A 26,249-nucleotide genomic window follows, 5' to 3' on the forward strand; every position below is an offset into this window, starting at 1 on the left:
CATATAATGTATTCTTAGCTCTATATACTTTGCATGTTTTTATTACAGGAGGCCACTGCTTGTATTTGTTTTGGCTATTTTCTGTGTATGATCTAAAATAAAAATCCTTGGCCAACAGGTATTTTGTTGGCAGTAGCTGCGTATAGCGTTAACATCTAGCATAACATAACTGGAACATTAATGGTTTAGCCTGTGGTGCCTTGTAGAACTTGGAACTTGTCTGTATAAAGTTCTGAGAACTTGTTAGTTCTGTGAAATGAGGATTAAGAAATAGGCAGGAAAAATAAAGGTGGGGATCAGTGAAGTTCTTAGATGGTGATACCTACACACTGTAAGTAGTGCCTTCTTGTATGAAGTAGCCATGTTCGTCTGCTGTGCTATTAAGATGGGATTTGCATATATGCCTGTCCAAACCCAAAGTTTGCTGAGACCCAAAGAATGGTCTAGGTTTTATCAGCATTATGGTCTTGCAATAAATTCTAAGCAACTGGTAAATCAGCTTATAAAAGCAGCTGCAAGCATTACACCTCCGGAACAGCACAATCTCATTTCATTTCAGAAGTGCCTTGGCACAGAGCTGTATCTCGCAGAACTTAGCACATTTGTAAGCACTGGCCTCATTTGCCATTGTTAAACTAGTCCTAGAGGGTCCATCCTAAGACTTTGCAGTTCCCTCTGGAGAACAGAGGTGACCATAGTTCACCTTTTAAAGGTCTCAAAAGGACCTGATTTCTGCTAGAGTAATATGTTTCAACAGTACAGCAGGGAGGCAGTTGTCTCTCCTGTTAGCAGTATGATGAATGAAGAAAGTCATTGGTCCTCCAGAATTAGTGTCTGCTTCAAAACAAGGTATTGTACCTGTTCAGGCAAGCCACAGCTTGTGACAAAATTTAACTTGTGCAGTAATGCTTTTCCAGTGTTAATTCTCTGGTTCTGTCTGGCAAAAGCCATCTATTTGCGTTCCTTGTGTGACAGGCAAGGAGTGTCTCTATTCACCTTGCATCGGGGGGAACGGCTAGTAGAAGATAATATTAGTTACACTTGAGGCAACCAAATTTAATTTTCAGCATGCTTACCTTGTTCACAACGTCTTCTGTCTCTCTCTTGTGTATCACATGCAAGAAATAGGCACACCCATTCAGGAAACAACTGCTGGCATGTGTGATGTTAGAAGAAAATGAACAGAGAGAATACATTTCCTTTGCAATGCAGCAGAATGTTTATTACACTTTATTTGTATAGGTATGAACACTTCAAAATAAAACTGGTATACCTCTGAGATGTGGCCTGCATAGCATTTTAGTTTCACTTCCTTTACGTCTAGTATGTATTTTATTAGAACACTTGAAAGCTACACCTTAAGGAATAAGTTCTTATTGCACACAGAAGTTCATAGAGTAACGCAGTACTGTTTTCCAGTCACCGGTGAGGTAAAGTACTGCTTGACAGAATGCCAAACTTGAAAGGAGAACTTCTGTAGTTCCCTTTGCTGATAAAAGGCTTGGCTTTGTTTTAAAACTGTTCTTTCATTAGACCTATAATAGCACTAGTTATCAGAAACAGAATGTTTTAAGAAAGTTAAAAAACAACAGCAGCAACCCTGATCAACAGTAATATAGCAGCACTGACCAGTAATATTTTGTACTATCAAAGGACAATAGTACACGGGGAATGCTCTGTCACTCTGTTCGTCAAGTATCTGATCTCAGGAATAAGTTTTCTACACTTCAGCTGTTGATTCTTAAATAAAATTGATGTTCCAAACATTCTGGTTTTGTTATTCTCAGCATTCTTGTTTTGTTTTCCTAACTAAAACCTCATCCATCAAAATACTTCACCACATTCTTTTCCTACATCTTTGGGTTTTTTTAATTGATCTGCTGTCTGTTAAGTTTCTGTTGTGTTTGTTCTGTAGGAAAGTGAATAAATGCATTAACAATTTATCATCTGCCATCTCAGTTAACAGGTCTGTGAGGTAAGAAAGTTAGTATTGCCTTAAGAGGCGGAGAAACTGAGGTGAACGACTGAACTTCTCTTCACTGTCTGTGAGCCACTGGTGAAAACCAGAATTCCATAATTTCTCAGTCTTAAATTCTGCCTTATATTTGTTCTAAATTCAACGACCCTTAATCACTACTTACGCTGATTCATATTTAATTATGATTCAATTAAATATTATAGTCCTTTTTACCAAAATACTAAAAATTATGAGTTCTTTTAACTAGAATAATAGCTCTTCAAAATACTCTCATAATGTTTTTTGCCTATATTACTAAGGTCCTTTCTCAAGTCAGTTTATATTAAAGTGCTTAGTTGTCAATTTGTCACCTGAATTCAGAAGCTACATAAATTCCTTCAGAGAAGTCAGCTGCCAAATACAGCAGCTTACACCCATAAAGGCCATGTCTCTTTTTTGCTGCAGTCATCAAGAATTTCACTATTATTTTCAAGATTTGACTGCTAAAGCATGGAACTGACTAGTGCAAATGCTTAGGCACAATTTTGATTAAAATGCATACATTCTTTTTCTGTGCAGAGGCAACACAATGGCATATAGCTTACTCCATCAGTAGACATTCCAGAGAACCTTAAAAAGGCGCACGTCTGCAGAACGTTTGGCAAAAGAGCAAAACAAAGGATCCCACCTCCTGTTTTACAGCATAGTACAATTAAAAAGAATTGTTCAGTGTGTTTTTGGAGAGTATACTTAAAACCAACAGAGCTAGAGCATTAGTTCTGTTGATACTCAGCCTACCTCCAGAATTCTACTTCAAGTAGTGTAAGGCTTGAGCAGTGTACCACTTAGCAACAATAGCTAATACGTTGCTTCATCCATATTGTCATCACTGCCATCACCAAAGTCATCTCCATCTTCAAAATATGAAGAAATGTAGTCATTTTCCTAAACAAAATGAAAAAAAAAAAACCCATCTAGCACTCTTATCTGTGGAGGAGACAATTTATGAAAGAAACATGCTTTAAACTGCACATGAGCACCCATGTCTTGAAACAGTAATAGGAGTTTTTTCTTATTTCTTGGGAATCAAAAAGGAGAATATTGTAATGAAGTTCTGATACCTATGAAGGAAGAAGCATCACTGGTTTAGGGATGAAAATGAGTAATTGTATGTATTGATTGTGGCAGGACACGTTCCTGCTTGCAAGATCTTTTTTCAGAGCTCTTTGGGAGTAACAAGTCTAAAACACCCGCTTAAATTAACTACAACACAATGCAGTGCAGCCAAGAAAATTAATGTAATAATGCCTCTCACTACAACTCTCCCTCAGCGTCAGAGAAGCTAGGGACATTTCTTTGGCTGACAGCCAACACAGAACTCGATGAGTGGGATCTTGACTTTGTGTAAATAGGAAAACATTATACCTCTTCATGCTCCTCTTCATCATCTTCCTCTAGTTCTTCTTCATCATCATCACCTTCTTTGTCTTTTGGTTTATCTTCTTTCTTGTCTTCCTCATCTTCAGATTTTTCTTCATCATCCTTCTTTTCTAACTCCTGTCACAAGGCAATCTCCTTTACAAGGTAATCCCATGTCACAGCAACAGCATATCCTCCACACTACCAAAATGTTATGCTGCAGTTAACAGCAAGACAACTAGCGTAACAATGCTGTGCAAATGTTTTTTGTCAATATTTAAACCAACATGATGTGAAGCATGAGAACTTCATACAGACTTACTTGATCAAGCATTAGCCATCGGACTTGAAGTCTAAAAAAGTATGTCTTGTGTAATAAATTGAGATGATGATTTCCCTTTACCATCCACTGTTAGAATAATTGACAGTAGAAGACCATGTCATATTTGATAAAGCAGTACCACATATTGTATATAGTAGTGTATCTGCACCAAACAACTGATGGATCACCAAGAGAAAACATACAAGGCTGTTTCACCTTTAAGCTTCCCATTGCTACCCACATGGTGGGTAGCTGCCTCCAAAACCAAGGTCACTTTCCTCCTAAGTTTCTCTTCCTATATGTTTCTTCCCTCTCAACTTACTAAATTGTTTAACTTCCAACATCAGTAGATTGGTGAAACAGCAATAGATTTAAAAGCTCTGGCACCAATTCCTCCTTCAATAAGCTGTAATAGTAGCTCTGCTGTTCACAATTAGGCTACATCGCTAACCGGTGCAGAACAGTTGGTCGTTGTGTTCAAACAGGCAAAGAAAATAGTTTCTCCACAGCCAGGCTCTATCCTTATCCTCTCCCTTATGCTACCATGTTGCAGAACAGTTGTCTGTCAGAGTAACAAGACAAGGCCAGAAAAAGGGTGCTCTGGTTGTTCCATTTGTACCAAAAAACATACTAAAGGTTTCATTTTCCTTCAGCAATTTCTGTTGTACAATTTAGAAGGAGTATGCACATCTTACCTCGATTTTTTTCAACACATCCAGATTACTTTTAGACTCAAAACTTTTTGCCTTTTTTGGGTTTGCACCTGCTGAAAAAAAATACACCACTATTATTTTTTTAATATGGAAGAACACAAATTCTCATTTTACTTGCTCTTAAAGACCTTACCTCTTGAGTATGCCATGGAAATCCCATACCGTCTGTATTAAAATCACCTTAGACTTTGACCTATATCATTCATGGAGGTGTAAATGCCCAACTTATGTAAGTGATGCCTATATAGCCAGTTTGAAATTCACTTTGAACAGGTAGTTGAGTAAAGGTTTGGCCAAAGTATGATGTTCAGCTTCACAAAGTACTTTTCACCTACATACTAACAATATGCTAAGAAACTAGAACAAAATCTCAATTGTTATTTTTCATCATCTTGAAAAGATAAACACTCATTAATGTTACTAATTTATGTAACACATTAATGACAGCTGGTTGCTTCAGACAGATTAAAAAAAGGCAGACAGCAGTTGTTTATTAGCTCCAACACAGCAGACATGTTACTGCAGCTAGATGGCTTTTGGACCACAGTTGGCTCTCATCTGATGAGTCCACAGTGCATATTTCCACCTAGTCCCTTGATTCATGAACATAATCTTTTATCAAGTTATTCCCTACAATCCAATCTCATTATGCTACTTAACTATATGGTGGAGTGAAGGTCAAAAATAGCATTCCATATACCCAGGTAAGAGCTACCTGAATTGCAGCACCCTAAACTTATGTTGCCCCAATTCCAGGAGTGCAGTTTGACCAATAGATAAGGAGAGACAAAGAGCTCCGGAGCGAGAGATGTTACATATCCTGTTTCCACAACATAACTGCCTTTTGGCTCTCCTGCTATATTCAGCACGATCACATGAAACTTAAAACACAGGGCTGCACCTAACACAGATTAGCTCTTCTCAGCAGGGTAAAACTGCCTGTGTAAAGTGCCGTATTGGTGTAGCTACACAGCTTCTGATGGACAAGGTAGCTTCAGACAAATGAGCTGATGTAACTGGCACCTTTTTTACACTAGGCTGCACCAAGAGGTATCAGAAAGAAAAATAGTGTGCATTGATGGAAGGGATATCCTTTCTGGAGCAGATAGTAACCCAATATGGTTATGTATTTTATCTGGCCTAATATTTAAGGAAGCAGAACACTAAGAGCTGCTAAGAAGACAACTGTATTTTGTCAAAAGCATTTGTCATAAATAACATTCAGTTCATTTCAGCGTTTTGCCCAGGAAGGGATTATGTGACAAAAGCACCGCACAGAGCTGAGGGGAGTCAAGCTGCTCTGTAATAACATATGAACAGCATCAAAGCAAACACATTCAGAACGAAGTCGGCTTTTAAACAAAACAAGTGGAAAGTGTGATTCAAAATTACCATCTCTGTACAACCCCCTGCAGGCTTTTGGAGATAATGCCTATAGAACAAACAGCCGGGAAATGAAAACAGACATGCAAGATCTTTCCTTAAATGCTGGGCGTCTCTGGAGCTTATCATAAAATTAGAGACACTGACCCATCGTTAGTAGAACTTCAAGCAAAACAGCTCCTTACATCCACGTACAATGGAACACAATCTAATCTTTCCAAATACATGTTCTTGCAGTACTTGGGCTTAAATGCAAACATGTGATTGCTACATACATATGCATATAGCTGGCCTTCAAAAGCTGAACACAATCCATGCTGTAGGTGTTTTTTTTTTTTGCCAAGCACTGCTGGTATCTAGGATACTGTGGTCCACAGCCGAGGGTGCGGGAGAGATGTGGAATTCTACCTGAATTTTTGTCACCAAGAAGGCAGGTGGTCAAGTCTTAGGTTAAAACATCCAGGGAAAACAGAAAAGGAGAAAGAGAGGTGTGTCAAAATGAAGCTGTCCCTGTGATACTGAAATCTTTACAGTTGTAATTTTTTATAAACTCAGGGAACAAAAGATAAGTAATCGATGTAAATCACTTGGGTAAGTAACTCTTGACAAGACAATGGAATAGAAGGAACAAATTGACCTAAAACTAGGAACCAGAAACTTTAGTGGGCTCGTTGCCCAAGAAGCTTGGCTGTACCACGTGAAAACACGCCCTTTAGGTGAACTTAACTAATTACAATATGAAGACCACACCTCTAGAAGTTTGGATACCCACCTCCACTTGAAGACCCTCACCCACTTAACTTGCACAGTAAAATTAAAAGACACTGCACCTTTAAATGAAGATGAGGCACTATACACCAATCAGCTTTAAAATACAGAACTATGGGTACCAGTAAAAGGTTGATAAACAATGAGATGGTAATTATGTTAATTTACAATGTATAAATGAATGACTGGTTTAGTGCTGGGTGTGCTAGCTTTGCGGGGACACCCCCTAGCACCCCCTTCTGCGCACAACTGCCAATAAATAGCTAATAACTTGACTGTGTGTTATTGGCTTGCACACCCGCTGAACGATCCCACAAGTTTTGGGACAACACCCATACATCTAACTGTGTAGTCATCCCCAAACCACTCCTGCCACCTACCTGGGGAAGAGTGGCAGAGAAAGACCTGGGGGTGCTGGTCGACAGCCGGCTGAATATGAGCCAGCAGTGTGCCCAGGTGGCCAAGAAGGCCAACGGCATCCTGGCCTGTATCAGAAATGGTGTGGCCAGCAGGAGCAGGGAGGTGATGGTCCCCTGTACTGGGCACTGGTGAGGCCGCACCTCGAGTGCTGTGTTCAGTTTTGGGCCCCTCACTGCACAAAAGACATGGAGGTGCTGGAGCGTGTCCAGAGAAGGGCAACCGAGCTGGTGAAGGTCTGGAGCACCAGTCTGATGAGGAGCGGCTGAGGGAGCTGGGGCTGTTCAGCCTGGAGAAAAGGAGGCTGAGGGGAGACCTGATCGCTCTCTGCAACCACCTGAAAGGAGGGTGTAGCCAGGTGGGGGTGCCCTGGTTTCAGGTGGGACAGAGTTAATTGTCTTCCTAGTAGCTGGTACAGTGCCATGTTTTGAGTTCAGTATGCAAAGAATGTTGATAACACACTGATGTTTTCAGTTGTTGCTAAGTAGTGTTTAGTCTAAAGTCAAGGATTTTTCAGCTTCTCATCTCCAGCCAGCAAGAAAGCTGGAGGGGCACAAGAAGTTGGGACAGGACACAGCCAGGGCAGCTGACCCAAACTGGACAACGGGGTATTCCATACCATGTGACATCACATCTAGTGTATAAACTGGGGGGAGTGGGGGCGGGGGATCGCTGCTCAGCGACTAACTGGGTGTTGATCAGCAGGTGGTGAGCAATTGCACTGCGCATCATTTGTACATTCCAATCCTTTTATTATTACTGCTGTCATTTTATTAGTGTTATCATTATTATTATTATTTTCTTCTTTTCTGTTCTATTAAACCGTTCTTATCTCAACCCATGGGTTTTGCTTCTTTTCCCGATTTTCTCCCCCATCCCACTGGGTGGGGGGGGAGTGGTGCTTAGTTGCTGGCTGGGGTTAAACCATGACAGGGGGTCGGTCTCTTCTCCCAAGTAACAAGAGGAAATGGCCTCAAGTTGTGCCAGGGGAGGTTTAGATTGGATATTAGGAAAAATTTCTTTACTGAAAGGGTTGTCAAGCACTAGAACAGGCTGCCCAGGGAAGTGGTGCAGTCACCATCCCTGGAGGTTTTCAAAAAGCGCGTAGACAAGGCACTTCAGAACATGGTTTAGTGGGCACGGTTGGACTCGATGATCTTAAAGGTCTTTTCCAACTTAAATGATTCTATGATCTACAAAGGTAGAATGGTAGGAAGCCTGTTTGAATTCCCATGCAGATTCTGTTGACTCCCTCACCTTTGTTCCACTCGGTTATAAAGTGTCACCTAAGACGGCTGTCCTCAAAATACAATAAAAATATGTACCAGAAGGGCTAATGTGTCACTGATCAGCTATTTACAAACCTCCTGAGTCACATGACTTTTGTATGGCCTGTGTATCATCAGGATTCTCAAAAAACCCTAAACTAAAACCACATGATTTTTGCTTTTAGAGGAACCTATTTTTTTAATCCAATCAAATTCTGATGGTCAGCTGATCTTTGCCATTACAGCTATGTAAGAAAATGCACTTTTAAGAGCAGATAGAGAAACTGGCACAACATAAAGAGGAAATATCCTCCACAGTGAGCAGTGATTCTCTCTTTGTTTATGATAATCACATTATAGTAACAAGGAATAATAAATCAGCATTTATGATTGCATTGGATCTTGAGGAGCTAATAATTACATATAGGTTTATAAAAGCCAATGCAGTTTCTTCCTCCGGAAAAAAAAAAAAAAAAAGTAGGTAGGTACTGGTTTCATCTTTAGAGATTTCGCAGATAAGTATTTAATTTTCAGTTGAATCTGGCAGTCTACCTTTAGTACCATGATTCTCAATGACGCTCTTAAAAGGAACAAAGCTTCCAGCTGAGCCAGTCTCCATGACTACTGCACATTTCTTTTTCTATTTTATCCTTGAACTGAAAAATGACACATGAAATTGGATAAAGAGAACAAGAAAATAAACAGTTATATATGAGACAGCTAGATACAGAAGACCAAGTGTTATTTCACATCAACAGAACAACAGACTTCTACAGAGAACTTAAAATAACAGTCATGCATACTAGAGAACACTTTGAAAAACAAATACATATATGACGCTGTGTAATAGAAAAGATTTTCCTGTAAGAACAAGCAATACCAGCTCCAACTGCTGTTGAAGGATCTGGTTCACAACTCTGCAGAAGAAAGCTGAAAATAAACAAAAAATGTAAAACCAGGGAAAATAGAAAATAACCTACATTAAATCATGTGATTTATTAAATCACATGATAAGCCTTTAATAATTAAGCCTTTAATAAAAGGCTTTAAAAAAATGCATGTCAACCAAATCATAAACAAGATAATTGAGAAACCCAAAATATAAGGAAACCTCAACAGCCAGCTATTCATTGAAGAAGACTGTTGACTAAAGATACAAACTTGCAAAACAAAAAGTTTAGTGTTTTTTTTAATCTTCCACTGTTACATATCTCATATGTTAAAAAATCTGTTCCAGTAACTTAAAACATCCTACATAAGAAAAGCAAAACCCACAAAAGACAGGCTGATTAATAAATTTAGAAAAAATCTGCCAAAACGCCTGATTATTCAGACTAATTAACATTTCTACCATTTTTTTCCCCTAACCAGCTCCAGTACATCTTCTACCACTCAACCAGTGTGTACTTGATGCGTACTTAATGCTTCTTAAAAATATATAATATACCTTTTTTGGTCTTTTTCTTTGGCTTCACCTCTCTCGGGAGTCTTCTCCAATCTGCACAGAAAATAGCTTTAATACATATGAACGATGATTTACAACAGCAATCCTCCCCCTGCCACCCACCAAGGAAAGGTAGGGGCTCCTGTTGTGCTTGGTCCTATTCACATGCACGCCTAAGTGTTTTAGCACACAACAGTTTTATGGAATTGTAGCTGTACTTTCAATTGAGGAACTCGAGCGAGGACTAGCATTTCACTCACTTAACGACAACTGGCATCTGCCCCAAAGAGACAAAGTTCAGCTCTTCCAGTGGCCCACATGCCCTTCTGTTTACATTCTATAACTAAGTTTGCAGTAGTGAGCTATACAGATAGCATTGTGGAAGTTCAATGTTATAAAGCCCAGCTACCTGTGACTGAGACATCAGGTTGGGTTTTTTTTAGTAACATCAATGTTTGCTCCCAGTTCAAAATTGGTATCTGCTTGGCGAGTAAGGAAGAATGTAAGCTAGAGTGAGCGCTAAAGCTTGCATTTTTGCTGCAAATCAGTTGTTTCAACTGAGTAAATAAATAAAATCAGATTTTATTTCTTTTTTTTTTTCACAAACAATACTTTGCCTTGATCTGAAAACATGCAAAGGGCATAACCCTCAACAGGGAATACATGACTTGGTAAGGACTTGCATACTTTTTTATTCCTTGAAAAATAATGAATCAAACATTTAAAAGAGCAGAACATTTCACAGGTTAATAAAGAATTAGCCTTTGATAATCTCAGATATTACCCGGGGTCCATGTTTGATGCTCCTTTCCACTGTTCTGGTACTTTTTACGATACCTCTCAATTACTATAGAGAAGGATACAAAGAGTTACTGAATTCAATTAATTAAAAAGGCACTCCAGGCACTGTCCATGATATTTTCTTGTAACTAAACATACAGTGTGTTTTTTTAATTCCACATTGAACACTTTCTTGTGCTGTTGTCAAACACTTAAAAAACAGTTTAATGTCACTACTTTCAGCAGTTCTCATGCTAATTCCCAGGACTAATAATTTGCTAAGTACTTGCAAGACCTGGATTTTACATCCCCTTCAAAAAGGCAAAAACACCAAATATTGCTTTGCATTTTTGGGGTACCTCCTTTCAATCACCCCCCCCCCCAAAAAAAAAAACACCACCAAAAAACCCAACCCTCCAAAATTATTGTAATTTATACTTCTATCCTTGGAAAGCATGAAAACATTAAATGCAGATATAGTCAGGGAAACAAGGTTGAAACATCAAATGAACGCTAACTCTTCTACTCTTCAAGAGTTTCCACACTCAAACCTCTGCTACAAAACCAGTCAGTGACATTTATCCCCACTGTGCTAATCATAAAGAGTATCCAGAATTCCCAAGTCTCAGAAGGCCGCATCTCAGAGTGATCATGATCAACTCCCAAGACTTCAAGTACTTCTGCAATGGCAAAGCTTTGCAGCGTAACAGAGATGTGTCATAAACAGCAGCAACACATTTTAGTCCATTCAACCTCTGTCCAGGCACAAGAACTAAACTGAGAAATGCATTGTAAATAATACAGTAGTTATACAGTGTAAGCACATCCATTTATACTGCAAAAAAACTTTCTTGTGCAATCTCTAATGACAAAAGCAGTATCAAACTTAAGGTTTTTTCAATCAGTCCCATTTTTTTCTTAGCAAATCACCATGCCCAACTGCAAAATCCACTTAATGCAAAATTACCGACTCTGATTGCACTAATAACTCATTACCCAAGCAGGGATAATTTTTGTGGGTATTGTACAAAAAATGGTAACAAACTGTGACCTTTGCAGTCAAAGAATTCTAACATACTCACCAGAGAAAAGGAAGGGAGAAGGAAGGCATCAGAAATTAAGCTCATTTTTAAACTTAGCTATGACGAGGGCAAGCAGAAGACCTACTTCGAACTGTGCAACAAAGAGCTTGCATTTAAAATGACAGTGTCTCAAGAGGCATTTAATGTAGGTGGCCTTCACAGATGCTGCAGGAAACTGTCTGCACAGAAAGGGAAAGAAACTAGTAGTTTTGATTTCAGCTCAAGGCTCTTTAGTGAAGTACTAATTGCTGATGTCATCAGTGAAAAAATAGATCTGACTGACTCTCACCACTCACAGCTAATGAATTAATTCCAATCCACTGCCAAGATGACAGTCACCCAGTCATAGCAGATATACCTACAGGAAAAAATATGAATGATGCATAGCTTATGAAGTGAAGAAAATAGAGAACTTACTGTAGCATACACCTGCTACTCAAAATGAGTGTTGAATGATGAAAATCTGTTCTATATGGCACACTAACGCATCAAACTCGCCAGGGAGTATTAGATGTGGTTTTCATTTACTACCTGAATAATGAAAGATAGATAGCTATGTCCTAACTAATTAAAATGTTTCCCTTCTCACACTTCAAAGGACCATTCGGCTCACCAATGTTGTGCTGAGGGTTTAAAACAATCCACTTGCTCTTGTAGCAAAGCCAATTTAGAAGTTCCAGCCCACAGTCCCCCTCCTTTAGTCCCACCAGATGTTTTGATGAAATACAGGGGAGCAAAGGGCTGTAAATGAGGGTAACAGAAAAGATCAGTTAAAAATAATCTACCCTGGGGCAAGAAAGCAATTTTCTTACAGGTAAGCCACTTCTGCCACATAATGCAGTCCCAGAGACAACTGCATACTGTGACTGAGATGAAAGCAAACTTTTCAAGCTGCAGACCACTACTGATGTAATTATACCCCACCCCTCAGATGAGGCATTTTTCTACAACTAAAGATCCAGTAAAAAGTTACCTCAACTTACCAACTTACCCTTGGGGAGATGAGAACATTGGAAGCATTATTTGAGTCTATCAAGTGGCTGTCTACCTGCTTTCCCTGCAGCTGCCAGTTTTTGTAGAAAAACAGTCTTCAAAGCTGGCAGTGCTACTAAGGAGCACACTCAGCAACAGAGATCGATCGCTCCATCTCAGAAAGAAGGCTGCAGAAACAAAGACGATTTTGAGGTGAACAGTAAGAACGGTCACATGAGGCAAAGTTGGAAAAGAGAGACAGTAAGTTCTCGTAAAGTGGCTGGTTCCTTGGAAATAACCCTGACCGGCTCTCAGGCATAGCAGTTTCCCTTTTTTGTGCCTCAAACAGAAATAGCAAACTTCAAGCCTGACAAAGATCAAGAGCACAGCAAGCCTCTAGTGAGATGAGAATCCAAAGAGACAGAAATTTGTTTACTCAGAAGATGAAAGAGGAGATGTGATAAAAGAGTAATTTGGAATTCTTCTACCATCATAAAGGGATCTAGAAATGAAGATCAGATCTATTTTCCCTGCCTCATAACCAAGGATTTACCTGGTCGCATCCTCAGGGTCCACTCTGGCCCGTGCTTGTGCTGCACTACGGCTGCCTGCTGCATCCCAGTGGCTGCTGGGCTCCAGCTGCAGGTCAGAGGAAGCATTCTGCCTTTTGTGAGCCACAACGTCTGGTCAGCAGTGTGTTCACTGCTCACACTGCAGAGTGCTGCTCCATTTTAAACAGTGCTTTAGTACAAGAACAAGTGGACAATTAATAAGGTGTGTTAATCAGTGCTACATTCAAAGCCTAATAAAAAACAAATTTGCACGCAGTCTCAAAACCTCTAGAATTCACCACTACGCCATGAACAAAAATTACTAAAAACTCAGAGGGGACTGGACTATGTACCTGTATCGTATTGACATCATGAATATTAAGTCAGAAAATATTCTGATGGTTTTGGGGTGGAAATTAAACCTCACATTTTCGAGTTCAAGTCAGCTCTCATTATTCAAAATCAGCTCAAGATAGCAAGGAAAAGCTTATCCAGTGTTTGTCCACTTTGGATTTGTCAAACGTGTTTAGAAAGCTTTTTAGCGACTGCCTATTGCACTGACCGGGCCTAGGGTCTAACACATGTGGCATTTCCTAATATGTTGTATTTCCTATTTTTCTGTAACAGCACTTGCCATTTATACCATTCAGAACAAGCACTCAGGAGGATGATAGAACTAGGAAAAAAATCACAAATGAAAAGAAGCACTCCTCAAAGTAGTAACCTCCTGTGACTGCTAGATTTACAATGCCCCCACAGCAAGGTAAACAGACACTAAAGTCTTCCTACCCTGCTCCCCTTTCCTTCATTCCCACCAGCTCAGTTTTCTGACCAGGAAGCTTGGATTTTAATAGTATAATGGTGTATGACTGGATGTCAAGTACAGCAGAGCATTTATTGTTATCAAACAATAACAAAGCGGTTAATTTTTAATTATGGAAAAGCCAAAGACATTTCTAGGTCAAGTAGAATAAAATCAAGTTTTGGCTTATAATCCAGCTCTGCTTCTGATGTGAACCTCAGTAAATTACTTATCCTCATCTCGATCTTCATATTTCAGGTGACTTGTCAGTAATACTTACCTATCTTTCCTGAATGGACTTCAGGGAAAAAAAATTAGTACCTTTTAGAATGTCCAGCTATTAAATGCAGCATTGATTATTTTAAGTATGTCTTTACACAATTAAAATGGAAGCTGAATTTCAACATTAGTACTACAGATTTCTTTGCTCCAATGCAAAATTTTTAGGGCATTTTAACATGTAGAAGTGTGTATTTCACTTGTATTGGTTAGCATATAATTGAAAAGACTGTATACACTTGGTCTAAATATTTCTTACTGTCTATCATATGGAACAGATGTGTGATACCTCTTTTTCACACAGTAATTGCTTTCTGGTTACAGCACTTGTAGGTGTGATCTACAACTTCAATAAGTGTAAAAGAAGAAAAATTTCCTATTATCTTAAGCTGCCAATTATTATTGCTCGTTATGAGTACAAAATACATCTTCAACACATGCATTTCACCACATCATCCTTCATGGAATAATAACTACTGAAGAAATAAATAAAAATAAAAAGCACACAAACAAACCTTCACGATCTTCTTCTACTGCCAAAAAATATGGCATTTGTTTCATAGTTGCTCTAAGATCTTGTTTTAAGGCCAACATGTAATCTTCATCTTCTCCTGTTTTCAGAGGCACTGGCTTATTTTCTGTACTCTGTACAAATTATGTTTATTATTTATAAGGTCTTAATATCCATCAAATATACAGGAACACTAACAAAAGCTACAGCAAACATAGCTAATCACAGAAGACTACAACTATGCATTATGCTACTTGGCAAGTACACCTTATTACATTCTGACATGCGTAACTATGTTTACAACTAAATTTGTACCTTTTATAACTTCGCTGTATCTTTCTGCAAAAATGTATCAAGAAATGAAGAAAAAAACAGTATTAAAACTGTGAAATAGTCATTCATAGTCATGCTAAGCTCTTAATTGCCAAAAGCAGTTTTTCACACCAGCCTAGCTCAATCACAAACTACTGCTTCTCTCCTCAGTCAGAGTAGCGCTGGCTTTAACCTCTTCTAAAGCAGTGTTTTAACTACATTAAGTGTGATCACCCTGAATCACATGGACACCCCAAAAACAGTTTTAAGAACACTGGAGCCAGAGACAAAATTACAGAATGGATGTTGTTTCTCTCACATGACAGATGGTGCACAATCAATACCTATGTGGGAGGTTGCAAAGCACAGAGTGCTATCACAAGTACCAGAGCTGGAGCATGAACAGAGTTTACTGCTTCCAGCTATATTTGCTAGCTGGCCAACATTTTAAATCACTAATGTTGCTGATGGTAAGCTGCTGCTCCTTAATTGGGTTTCTAATTGCATTTATAGGAAATCTGTAAGAACTCAGAATGTGTCCATTAGCAATATGCAATAGCAACAATTCACTGCTTAAAGTAATTCCACTGTAAGTCAGTCAACAGCTGTAATATACTTTTGGTCACTGCCCAGTCATTAAATCTAACTCTTGCAATTTTTATCGTTCCTAGTTATGCCACTGGGTTAACTTTGATTTTTTTGAATGGCACTAGATTTCCCCTGACAAGTTTAATTTATTGCTGAAACTCTGTTCACAGAAGGAAGAAAGCATCTTTAACTTCTCCATGGTATACATTAGATACACTGGGGCTAGTAATTCTCCTGCAAGGCTGATCCACTCACTGCTGACTGTAACTGCAGAGACTGCAGTTCACACAGAATTCAGCTTCCTTGTGCTATCAAGCAGACTGCAACATTCACATTAGGAACAATTACAGATGGCTTAGTATCAATGAAATCACATAACTTAATTGTAAAGGTGAACTGAGAAGATATATAACATCTGGTTCAGTAAGGCAAAACCTTGGGTGAAATAACTGTTCAGAGAAATCTTAGCATAGCACCAAATATATGTCAAACTTGCAAGTTCTGTACCATAACATGAGATTGAGAAAATTTCATGCACCTTGATCAAATCCTGACATAACTGGGAAGTGCTCTTATATAAAACTGCAACATTCTAAGACTACTTTTCCACCTCAAAATTATCCAAGCTTCCCTGCATAGCAAAACAGTCAGAAAATGCTCTTTTTTCCCCTTTAATTTTCAAATACATCCCAAATGCCAAATCTGAATTAAGTTTCCTTAATTACATAAAATATCTTTCAGTTATTCTCAAATTATTTTCAAACGCTGGCTACTGAGGTACCAGACAATCATCCAAAATCTTTTACATTTGCATCAACAGTAAATTTCTAAAACCAGCAAATCCATTCCCAGCTTCAAAGACTAGTGTAACTGCATTTCAAATAAATTCAGATATCCAGTGTTTCTGTTACTGTAATGTCCAGAAAACCAAATCATGATGAGTACTTTAACGAATTAACATCTTGCAAGCAATCTAGTTAAATATGGGATACAACAGTTAGCAAAGGGATAGGAAGTAATAATATGAAAACAGATGATTTACATTAAATACTTCAAAACTGACCTAAAGTGCTTAGGGTTGTTCTTGTATTTCATTACATTATCTGAACATGAGAGTGAATACACTTTACCTAAACACAGAGACTGTGCTCTAAGATACTTGCTGTACTTACAGGGTATGTTGGTGGAGGCTTAGACACGGTATCAGGCAGAGCTGCACCTTTACCAAAGCCAAGAGCGTCAATGTTGAAGGTAAATGCAGTACGTCCTCTTCCTGCACCTGACCCAGCCATCTGGAGTTACTGAAAATATTACAGTTTTTTAAAGATTTGTTTTTGTTACATGTATCAAATGCATGTACCTATAAAATTAATGTCTAACAAAGATTACAGTAATTTTAAAACCACTCTCAAAGATCATTTTAAATAGCAAGCCATTTTTAATGCCCACCTAACTTTCTTCCACATACTATAAATTTGGTGCACGCCTAAAATCAACTCCGTTTCCCCATTCCTGCTAGCCACCTCTGCATGCCTGAAATTATCTCCTAACCAAGGAATTTAAAACTTTCTTCTTCTTTACCTGAGATGCACTGACTTGAGTTCAACCAGGACAGAAGAAGCAGAAACAAGGTGGGGTGGGGGGTGGCACGGGGAAGGGGAAAAAAGAGTTCAAGGATCCAGAACTTTCTGTGAATATGTTTTGCAGTTTCTAAACTTGTCTCCAAAAACCAGTTTGTGTTTGTCACTCATGGCTTCTTCATTCTTCAATCTATTCTTTTTACTTTATCTTTGTAACTAGCTTTGCATACTGACAAGGAGCCAAAAGCAAAGAGATTCAAGGTAAAAGCATCAAAGGACTCCAGTATGTCTGCAAGCTAACTGCTAATAAAAGGAGGTTCATTATAACTAAAATATTTCAATAAGGGTATAAGAGAAAAATAGCCTGCAAAACTACACTTACAGTCACATCTCACCACCTTCACTGTAACGCCAATCTTCTTCATCTCAGGCTTGTATGACCCATGGGTTGGCAAGTTAAACAAAATGTGAGAGAGACACTTTATGCAGAGAAGATGTCAAGAAATGGGGCCCAAGAGAAGCCTGGCTGAACCGAAGTGCTACTGCTCACTCTCCAAGACCATGTAAAGATCAATTCGAGGCCCCAGCCCAGAAATCCCATGTGCTGTTTACCATTAATTGCGAGGTTACCGTATTGCACCCTGCTTGGTAAGAACGCGTCTGTTCCAGACTTGCTGCTGTACCTGTATCATCACATCTATTCCCACCATTAGTGTGTGCATGAGGAATTCAAGCAGGAAATACAAAACAGCACAGTAACTACAGCTTCTCATACGCTTGTCTAAAGTAACAAGTAATCTGGGAGAGAATTATGATTAGGACCAAAGAAATGCATACTTAAGATCTTTTAAGATTCCCCAATGCCTTTTTAGCAATGGCCTTTTTATTAAATGCCAGTGAGGCACTGGTTGATGCAAGTATTCCTCTACTTACTGTTTTCAACAGCAATAAACTCTGCTTGGATAAAACAAAACCACATTATACATTACCGCATCAGCCAGCAGCACAGAAAACTGTCTAAAAATAAGCAAAGAGACCTAAATAAATCATTTTAAGAAAGACAACAAAGCAAAAGCCAAGCCTGAGCATTTAATTAACTGGGAATAAAAAAATAGCAAGCTCATTTGAAAACAGGATGAAAAGCAAGATGTGAGCCTGGCAGAATGAAGAATGATAAAAGAAACAGTAAAGCCCCAAACACGAGCCATTATATTATCTAGGTGTGAAAAATGGGAACCAACAGCAGAAGAAAACAAAAAAAAGTGAAGGGAGATGTCCAGCTAGCAAGGAAAGGCACATTGTTTGCATTAAATCTAGTGAATATAAAGGTCCATTTTTAAAATGCTGCTTTGAACTTAATTCTCGGTAGGATTCTGTTGAAATAGCACATTAGTCTGATGAGAAGTAACGGGCTTTAAAACTAGTGGTATTTCGACTCCGCAGTTTTACTGAAAGTCGTGACTTCTTCAAGGATACCGGCTTAGGTGGTTTATGCCTACCGACACCATGAAGTGACCGTGATAGACGATTGCAGAAACGGTGAAGGAAAAGTTGAGCTATACAACTAAGTCACCCAGCATGCCAAAGTTACCACAAGTAGCGTTCTGGCTGCCACCAGGGATGCCTAACGGAGCAGCCGGGGGCATTTTCGTGCGTAAGGACAGTTTGCGCGTGAATTGCTCTACAAAACGCGAAGGCGCGTTTCCGATTTAAGCTTTTAAAATCGCTTCGAAACTACGTACGCTGTTGCTCGGGCAGTCAGTCGGTCGGGGGAAGGCAGCGGGGGTCTTCGGGTGGGAAAGGCCTGTGGAAAGGGGGTCCCCGCCGGCTGGCGGGACGGCGTGAGGAGACCCGGCACCCGGAAAAGCTCTCTCCTTATCGTGCGTTTTCCTCAGAACAAAACTCTCGACCGCGTTCGGATCCCTGGTTTCCAGAGACAGGTGCGGTCAGCGGAACGGGGAGAGCAGGTAAAGGAGAAAGGACCGAAATTTGAACACCGGGATTTTGTGGGTTCGGTTTGTCGGGGTTTGCCCCCGAAGGTAAAAGCCTTTGTCCCCGCCGTGTGAGAGAGAACGCAGCCCCTCGGCTCCTCTCTCGCCCCTTCCCGCTCCCTCTCCCTCTCCCCGCGCTGCCCGTCCGCCGCTCCGCCACCCGGCCCCAAGCCCGCCGGACACCCCCGGAGGGTCTCCCCGCTCCCCTCCCGACCCGGGCTCTACGGCTCTATTCTCCCCTCCGACGGGTCCCTGCCGCCACAGAGCGGGGGGATTCCCCCCCCGCCGGCCCCCTCACGCGAAGGCTGAGCTTTCCCCCGCTCCCCTGCGGCCTCCCTCACCGCCCCTCAGGGATCCCTCGCTCGCTCCCCCGCTCGCCGCCGCCGCGCTCCGCCCGCGGCTGCCGCAGTGGGCCGGGCCCGGGTCCGCCCCGCCCGCCGCGGCGCTGAGGCGGGCGGGGGGCTGAGGGGAAACTCGTCGCCGAGGAGCGCCGGGCGGGCCATGTCGGCGCTGGAGTGGTTCGCGCACAAGCCCCTGGGCGACGGCATCTTCTGGATCCAGGAGCGCTTCTACGAGTCGGGCAACCGGGCCAACATCTGGCTGGTGCGGGGCTCGCAGCGGGACGTGGTGATCGACGCGGGGTTGGGGCTGCGCAGCCTGCCCGACTACCTGCGCGCCGCCGGCTTGCTGGAGCCGGCGGAGGGGGCCGGGCGGCGGCCGCTGCTTGCCGTCGCCACCCACGTCCACTTCGACCACTCGGGCGGGCTGCAGCACTTCGAGGAGGTGGCGGTGCACAGCGCCGAGGCGGCGGCCCTGCTGCGGGGCGATAACTACGAGGCCGTCACCTGGCTGTCGGACCGGGAGGTGGGGCGGCCGCCGCGGCCCGGCTGGCGGGCACGGCACTTCCGCGTCCCCCCGGTGCGGCCCAGCCGCCTGCTGCAGGAGGGTAAGGGCGGCCGGCGGCCCCGCTTCGGCCGCGGCCTTTCGATGAGTTGTTGCGCTGGGCTGAAGTCGTGCTCGGCTCGCGTGGGAGGGCCCGGGCAGCGTCTTTCTGGCCTCCGCCGGCGGCGGGCTTCGCGCAGCCGCTCCGTGTCACGGTTAAACCGGTGGGTTTTGGCCTAACGTTCAGTCCCCGCAAGGCGGTTTGCAGAATCCACAGGCCGTCCGCGGTCCTCGGCGTGGCACGGGACAAAAGAGATGCGTAGCGGGTCAAATTCTTGCTCCTGCCGGTTCCGAAAGCCTTGGCGGGAACCGAGAAACATGCGTAAAATACCCTGTGCTTGCCTAACCTGTTTGCCTGTTGGTGCGGGATTTTTTTTTCCTTAGAATGAGAATCACTCGGCCGTGATTTGAGTGGCTGACTAATGGCGCACCCCAGGTCTAGCCTTAGGCTTCTAACAGTCCTGTCACTGCGTCAGTCAGTTCTGGCGTCTGGTGACCCTGATTATTTATAAACTGTCCAGGCATAGCAGTGTAAAGAGCGGAGCAATGTCTGGAAATACATACTGCAGAGAATACCGATTTGGGTTTACAGAATTTGTGCAAATGCAACGTTTACAGAAGTGGCTCATTACAGATAAAAAAAATTCCATTTAGTCTCTCATAGGTACCAAAGGCTAGGTTACGTTGGCAACAAACAACCTAACTGTACAATATGGTGAAGCAGAAGTTGAAGGGTAGCTGTCTGACAGACAGGTGACACCTTTTGCAGGGGACTTAGTCTCTTCTTGGCTGTATTAGGCTGTCCCATGTAGGTGCCTGGAAGAGGAGAACTGAACTTGCTGAAGGCTTCAGAGAAGGATCTCATGTGACATTTAACTATAGTCAATCAACAGAAGCTTTAAGTAATTTTTTCTTTAAACAGGAGGAGTTATTAAATAATCAAGCACACTCGCTGTCAAAATAACATCAGAGTTTCTAAGATGATAATGTTTATTGAGACATACTGCATGGAAGTGGCATGTCATTTCAGTGCATGTGTCGTTCCTGTGGGGTGAGGATATCCAGTAACGCTGAAAACACAGAATGTTACAATCCAAAGCAGCAGCTCTTACTTGTACGTTGCCTGCTTTATTTGTTTAGTTTTTGCATTACCTTAATCTTACCAGATCTTTCAAGCACCTTTCATTTTGGCTGTTCTAGCTAAAATTGCACTTGCTTGTATTGTGCCTTACCATTTAGTGTTTTCCTAGTCACTTGTATCTTCTCAGACTCACAGTTTCCTTCAGCTGTCCCTTCAGCTTCAGATTTTAAGAATTTTTCTTAAATTCTGTACACTTCTTTAAATTTTGGGTGCCATGTTCTGTTTCTTTTTATTCTTTTCAGTGCCAGGAGCAGTTTGAAACCCACTGCAACACTGTCTTCCATTAATTTCACCACCTCCGCTGTGGGTTCATTTACCAATATGGGCATTTTCTGCACAATCTTCTCAATAGTCAAGTCTCTTTCTTTCTCCTGCCAAGGCTTCCCAGCATTTCCCTGAGAGAGGATTTGGATAAAAATCCTCTTTGATAATTTTGAAACTAGCTGCTTCTGCAAACATAGGTATCTGTTCCCCTGTTGGGTACAGCACGGACAGGCGTTAGCACTTCGGTGACTTCCAAACACTGTTCTAGCATTTTCAGTAATCCTTCTCAGTTGAAATCCAAAGGTCCTGTCACGGAAGGTCCGCCTTTCAAGAGTTAAGTAACTTTGGGCTTGCTGAGCCTTGAGTAAATCTGTGGCATGCCTGTCTCTGGTATGAGACAGATCTGTAACTTTTCAGATTTCTAATACAGCAGAGTTTTGGTAAATTTTTCTTCTTCTCCTTGGAACTTGAAATGCATATCACAGTTTTAAGCATCGTTTTACGATGGTACTGGATGTTACTTCTTTTAGCACTGTTTCATATAGTGGTTAAGCAGCTGCTTCTGGGAAGGTTGCTTATGTGTTGGTCTTCTTTCCCTACACAGCCCTAAAGTTTACATATTTACCACCTGTAAGTTAATGGGGTTTGCACATTTATAATTAAACTGGCATTACAATTTAAAATCAACAGCAGACTTGGCCTGTTCTCCATCCCCAGACTGACTTTCTGCTGAAAGTACCAGTTCAGTGGCTAGTACAATGAAAAGGCATTCACGTTTAAGCTGGCAAAAAAATGACCTAATGTTAAGAAAGTTCTATTTTTATTTATCTGATTGAATGAGATGAAGAAAGTGTGTGGAGGCCAGTCTTGGTTCTCCTCCAGCAATTTATGTTCTGTCCTTTTGCCTTTCAAAAGTAACAGCAGTGCAATTCTAGGCGAGTGAAGCAAGGGTAAAATGATAATAAATTGTGAAATACTTACTTTGGAAACTTTCAAAAGATACCCGGCTTATATGTGTTCTGTTTGTTTCCTGTTTTATTTTCTTTTCACATTGTTTAGTTCATTGGGGGGGGGGGGGCGGGGAACAGATTAAATTAATACAGCCCAAGCCTGTGTTAACTATTACAATCATTAGAAAATACCCTTTTGTCAAGTGTATCTTTCAGATGCCTTTGGCATCCACCAAGAAAATAAATGTCCCGCTCCCATTGTTGTGGATATATAGTATGCATAAACTCTCAGTGTCTGTGTTGGTCATACTCTTTGTGGTGTTTAATATACACGATAAATGCCTAAGTTTTCCTGTAACACATTTGTTCACAGGGGATGTGATAAGCCTTGGAGACCGACAGCTTACTGTCATGCACATGCCTGGTCATTCAAGAGGCAGTATTTGCTTACACGACAAAGACCGGAAGATTTTGTTCAGTGGAGACGTGGTATACGATGGATCCATGATTGACTGGCTTCCCTACAGCAGAATAAGCGACTACGTCGCAAGCTGCCAGCGCCTCATGGAGTTGGTGGACAGAGGTCTCGTGGAGAAGGTACTGCCTGGGCACTTTAACATATTTGGGGCAGAAAGGCTGTATCGGTTAGCTTCTAACTACATTTCGCAAGCTGGAGTTTGTCACAAGGTTTCTGCTTGTGCCATGAGATCCATTGCAAGCATAGCACTTCGCATTACAAATTCGAGAGTCACTTCTTAGTGACAGTGCTTTTTGTGTGATCTGTTCCCTGTTGAAAAACCAAATGGCTTGTGAAAGTGTTGATAGAAGCAAAAGCAGTATGCATTAGTAAAGCACTGGCAAATTGATACAGATGAGCTGCAAAAATTCCCCCTATTTTTGCCTACTTTACTGCTATTTTTATAAAAAGTATGTAAGCTAGTAGCTTTAGCCAAAGCTACCATTTTTCTTTCTATTTTTTCAGGGCTTGTTTGCACACATATTGTGATTGAAATATATTGCTTTATTTTTGTTATGATTCTGACAGATGCATGTATGCCAAAATGAGAGGGGTTTACATTCATGCCTGAAACCTTGTTGATGTAGCACTAGGCTTGTGACTATTCACTCAAGTCCTGCTCAGGTTTTGGCCTAACGCAGCTTGTGCTAAGACATGGTGTTTGCTGGGAGCAGTGCAGTTAGGTCAAAGCAAGAGCAACACCTATGCAGGACTCGGTGGGCAGAAAGAGGTAAGGGCCGTTCTGCAGCCATTGTCACCTGCCGCTTGGTGTCTGCTGCACCCATCATTGCCTCCATCTTTGCAAAGGAGCTGTCTGGCAGTTTCTTTAGAATCCACTAACATGTGGAAATGCTATAGACCAAACTTCCAAGCTGGAAGGTGTAGATACATCAGCTTACCCAAAAAGCTTTTGATGCGGATCCAACAGCTGACGGACTGTTGAGGCTTTCATGCTTACCAGTGTGGTGAGGGAAACACCTGCACCATGACAGAGGAGCAAGAAAGAGCACTCTCACCGTCAGCTGGGGAACTGTTTTGCTTATAGGCGTGTGAGTTAGGAATTAGAGAATTTGTGAACTAATAAATTAATGTGTTAGACTAGTCTGTACGAAGTGGATTGAGCCCTTGCTTGATGTGTTTGGTTTTTTTTCTGATGAGCTCATAAAAAAGAAAATTTATTTACAGAGTGTGTTGTGCTGTAAATTTGAGAGAACTGGACTGTGACAAGCTTAAAGGTTTTATTTGTGTTTTAAGAGTATTTTTATGTGACTGGATTGTAACTTGGCTGTTAATGCTCTGTGGTAGGGGAAGGATGGAGGCTTTAGCATTACCTTGCCCTACTGCAGGTGCTGGATTAAACAGCTGGTACCCTTGTTACCACAAAGTGAATGTAACTTGAACTGTTTACTGTTTGCTTATGAAGTGTTTGGTGTATATGGTTTTTATGAAACGTAAAGTGCATTGCATTTGAGTCTGTTTCAAAAAAAGTTGAATACATTGAGAAATGCTAAATGGCATTGTAACTTGCTTATGAAAATTGAATGTGTGATATTTAAAAGCTGTTGAAATGGTTAGAGTTTGTGTAATTATTCTAACAGTCTCTTTCTCTATTTAACTTTTTTAAAAGGACACTGTCTGATGTTATTTTTGTATATAGACATACATACTTCCCTAAAAAGAGTGCAAATGTTTTCCCCAAATCTTGGTGCAGTTTAACCTTATTTGTTTGGCTTTCACTTTATGGGGATACATCCTTCACCAGGATTTATACTGATAGCCTGTGATGTGCCTAGTTGTTGTTAGCAGTGCCTATCTCTGAGATGAAGCAAAATTGTGAGGGGGCAGGAGAGGTGAAGCAATGCAGCACTTGAAAGACCTGTTATCACTCGGATCATAGTCTCTTTTTTGGAGAAATCCAAGTACATCAGAGTATTACATGAGGAGCGTCTAATCAGTGGGTAGACTTTGGTCATAAATGAAGCCAAGATGTTTTTATTTTGGCCCTGTTTGGCCAGAGGAAGAAATACAAAAGGTTAGCCTGAGAAGCAAAAAAATCATTCAGTGAAGAGGCCCAGAACAATCTTCACAGTGTGGTTCTCATTTTTAGCTTGCTGACACATGCTGCTATTTACATAGCAGTCAGCCACTGTTCTTGATAGCCAAGGGTTCACAATGGACAATCGGAGATCTGAGGTGGCAAGCGGGAAAGTCAGAATGGCTGAAGAAATACATAGCACTGAAGCTTACGCCAGTTATCCAGATGAAGCCGTGGTATCACAGGTTACCCAACAGTAACTGAATTCCTTCAAATTAGCCATCTGTGGCATAATACCAGTAGTGATCTTGCTCTATGCTTCTGTGAAGGCTGGTGCACTGGTAATAACCCCGTGCAATAACACGGACAGAGAGACCTCATCTGTCACAAAGCCTGCCAGTATGTATGCCAGTTGCTAAAATTTTGCAAATGTGCATTAGGACAGTGAGATCACGTTGGATTAGCATTTTGTGTTACGCCACTATTGGTTTGTTTATTTGATCCAATATTAGAAGCCCTGTAGCCAGATTTTACTGTGTTGTAAAACCTGAGCTCCTAAGAGAAGACTCACAGGCATGCCCGTTCAAAAGGAAAGATACCCTCCATCATTTGTGTTTAAATCTGTGCTCAGTATCAGCTAGAAGACCCTTAGATGTCCAGATCACTGTCAAAATTCCCTATTAAGCCATGCTTAAGTCCATTAAGTATATGTAGATAACAGCAATTGCCTGGGTTGTTTTCCTTGACCAAAATCTAGGGAATCATTTCGTAGCTCAGAAGTGATCTTTATGTGAACGTAGCCCAAAGTGGAGCATATCAGTAAACTGCTGCTATAATCTAGTTGAAAGTAGTTTTTGAGGGTCTTGAAATTATTTTTGTATTGTAAGAAATTCACTACTAGGTAAGTGATATGTCTTAAGTATAAAGAACTGGCTCTGACTATTTTTGTTAAGAATTAGAAAGTTTTAGTCATAAGAGTTTGACAGTGGCCTTTTAATGCTACCTGGATTAAATATTTAAAACATACAGTGTAAGTTTAAATATTGCAACATCTTGGGCATTTAGAACTGTGCTGGTTTATTTGTAAAATCTAAGTGTATGTTAATGGAGTTTTCAGTAGACTGGGGAATTGACAAAAAAACCCCAACATGGTAAGTTTTGTTCTGTAATCTGCCAAAACTTTTGCGATGTTGAACAACAGTTTAGACATAAAAAAATAACTTTATCATATATAATCATAATAAAAAATGTTATAATATTA

General features: G+C 41.0%; 2 protein-coding genes across 9 annotated transcripts; one reads left to right on the forward strand and one right to left on the reverse strand.

Annotated features, from left to right (window-relative positions):
• Positions 1–1,195: 1,195 nt before the first annotated feature.
• On the reverse strand, positions 1,196–19,513 carry POLR3G (RNA polymerase III subunit G). Of its 8 annotated transcripts, XM_030004650.1 has the most exons (10): positions 19,481–19,513; positions 18,891–19,071; positions 16,741–16,860; positions 14,673–14,802; positions 10,476–10,538; positions 9,696–9,745; positions 9,128–9,179; positions 4,394–4,464; positions 3,383–3,514; positions 1,196–2,902 (listed from the first exon to the last, which is right to left on the reverse strand). In XM_030004650.1, exons 3-10 carry the CDS (start codon positions 16,858–16,860, stop codon positions 2,816–2,818), a joined length of 705 nt encoding a protein of 234 aa, XP_029860510.1. In that variant the 5' UTR covers positions 18,891–19,071; positions 19,481–19,513; the 3' UTR covers positions 1,196–2,815. The 8 variants fall into 8 exon arrangements, 7 of the variants coding, with proteins under 7 accessions (XP_029860510.1, XP_029860505.1, XP_029860506.1 ...); XM_030004645.1 differs by lacking the exon at positions 18,891–19,071 and having other exon boundaries at positions 16,741–16,869; positions 19,481–19,497; XM_030004646.2 differs by lacking the exon at positions 19,481–19,513 and having other exon boundaries at positions 4,394–4,461; positions 16,741–16,869; positions 18,891–19,205.
• A 56-nt stretch (positions 19,514–19,569) lies between these two features.
• Positions 19,570–26,249, forward strand: MBLAC2 (metallo-beta-lactamase domain containing 2). Its single transcript, XM_030004642.2, has 2 exons — positions 19,570–20,085; positions 22,810–26,249. The coding sequence occupies exons 1-2, from the start codon at positions 19,641–19,643 to the stop codon at positions 23,193–23,195; spliced, it is 831 nt and encodes a 276-aa protein (XP_029860502.1). The 5' UTR covers positions 19,570–19,640; the 3' UTR covers positions 23,196–26,249.

Source organism: Aquila chrysaetos, chromosome Z (assembly GCF_900496995.4).
Source record: "Aquila chrysaetos chrysaetos chromosome Z, bAquChr1.4, whole genome shotgun sequence".
Classification (NCBI taxonomy): Eukaryota; Metazoa; Chordata; class Aves; order Accipitriformes; family Accipitridae; genus Aquila; species Aquila chrysaetos.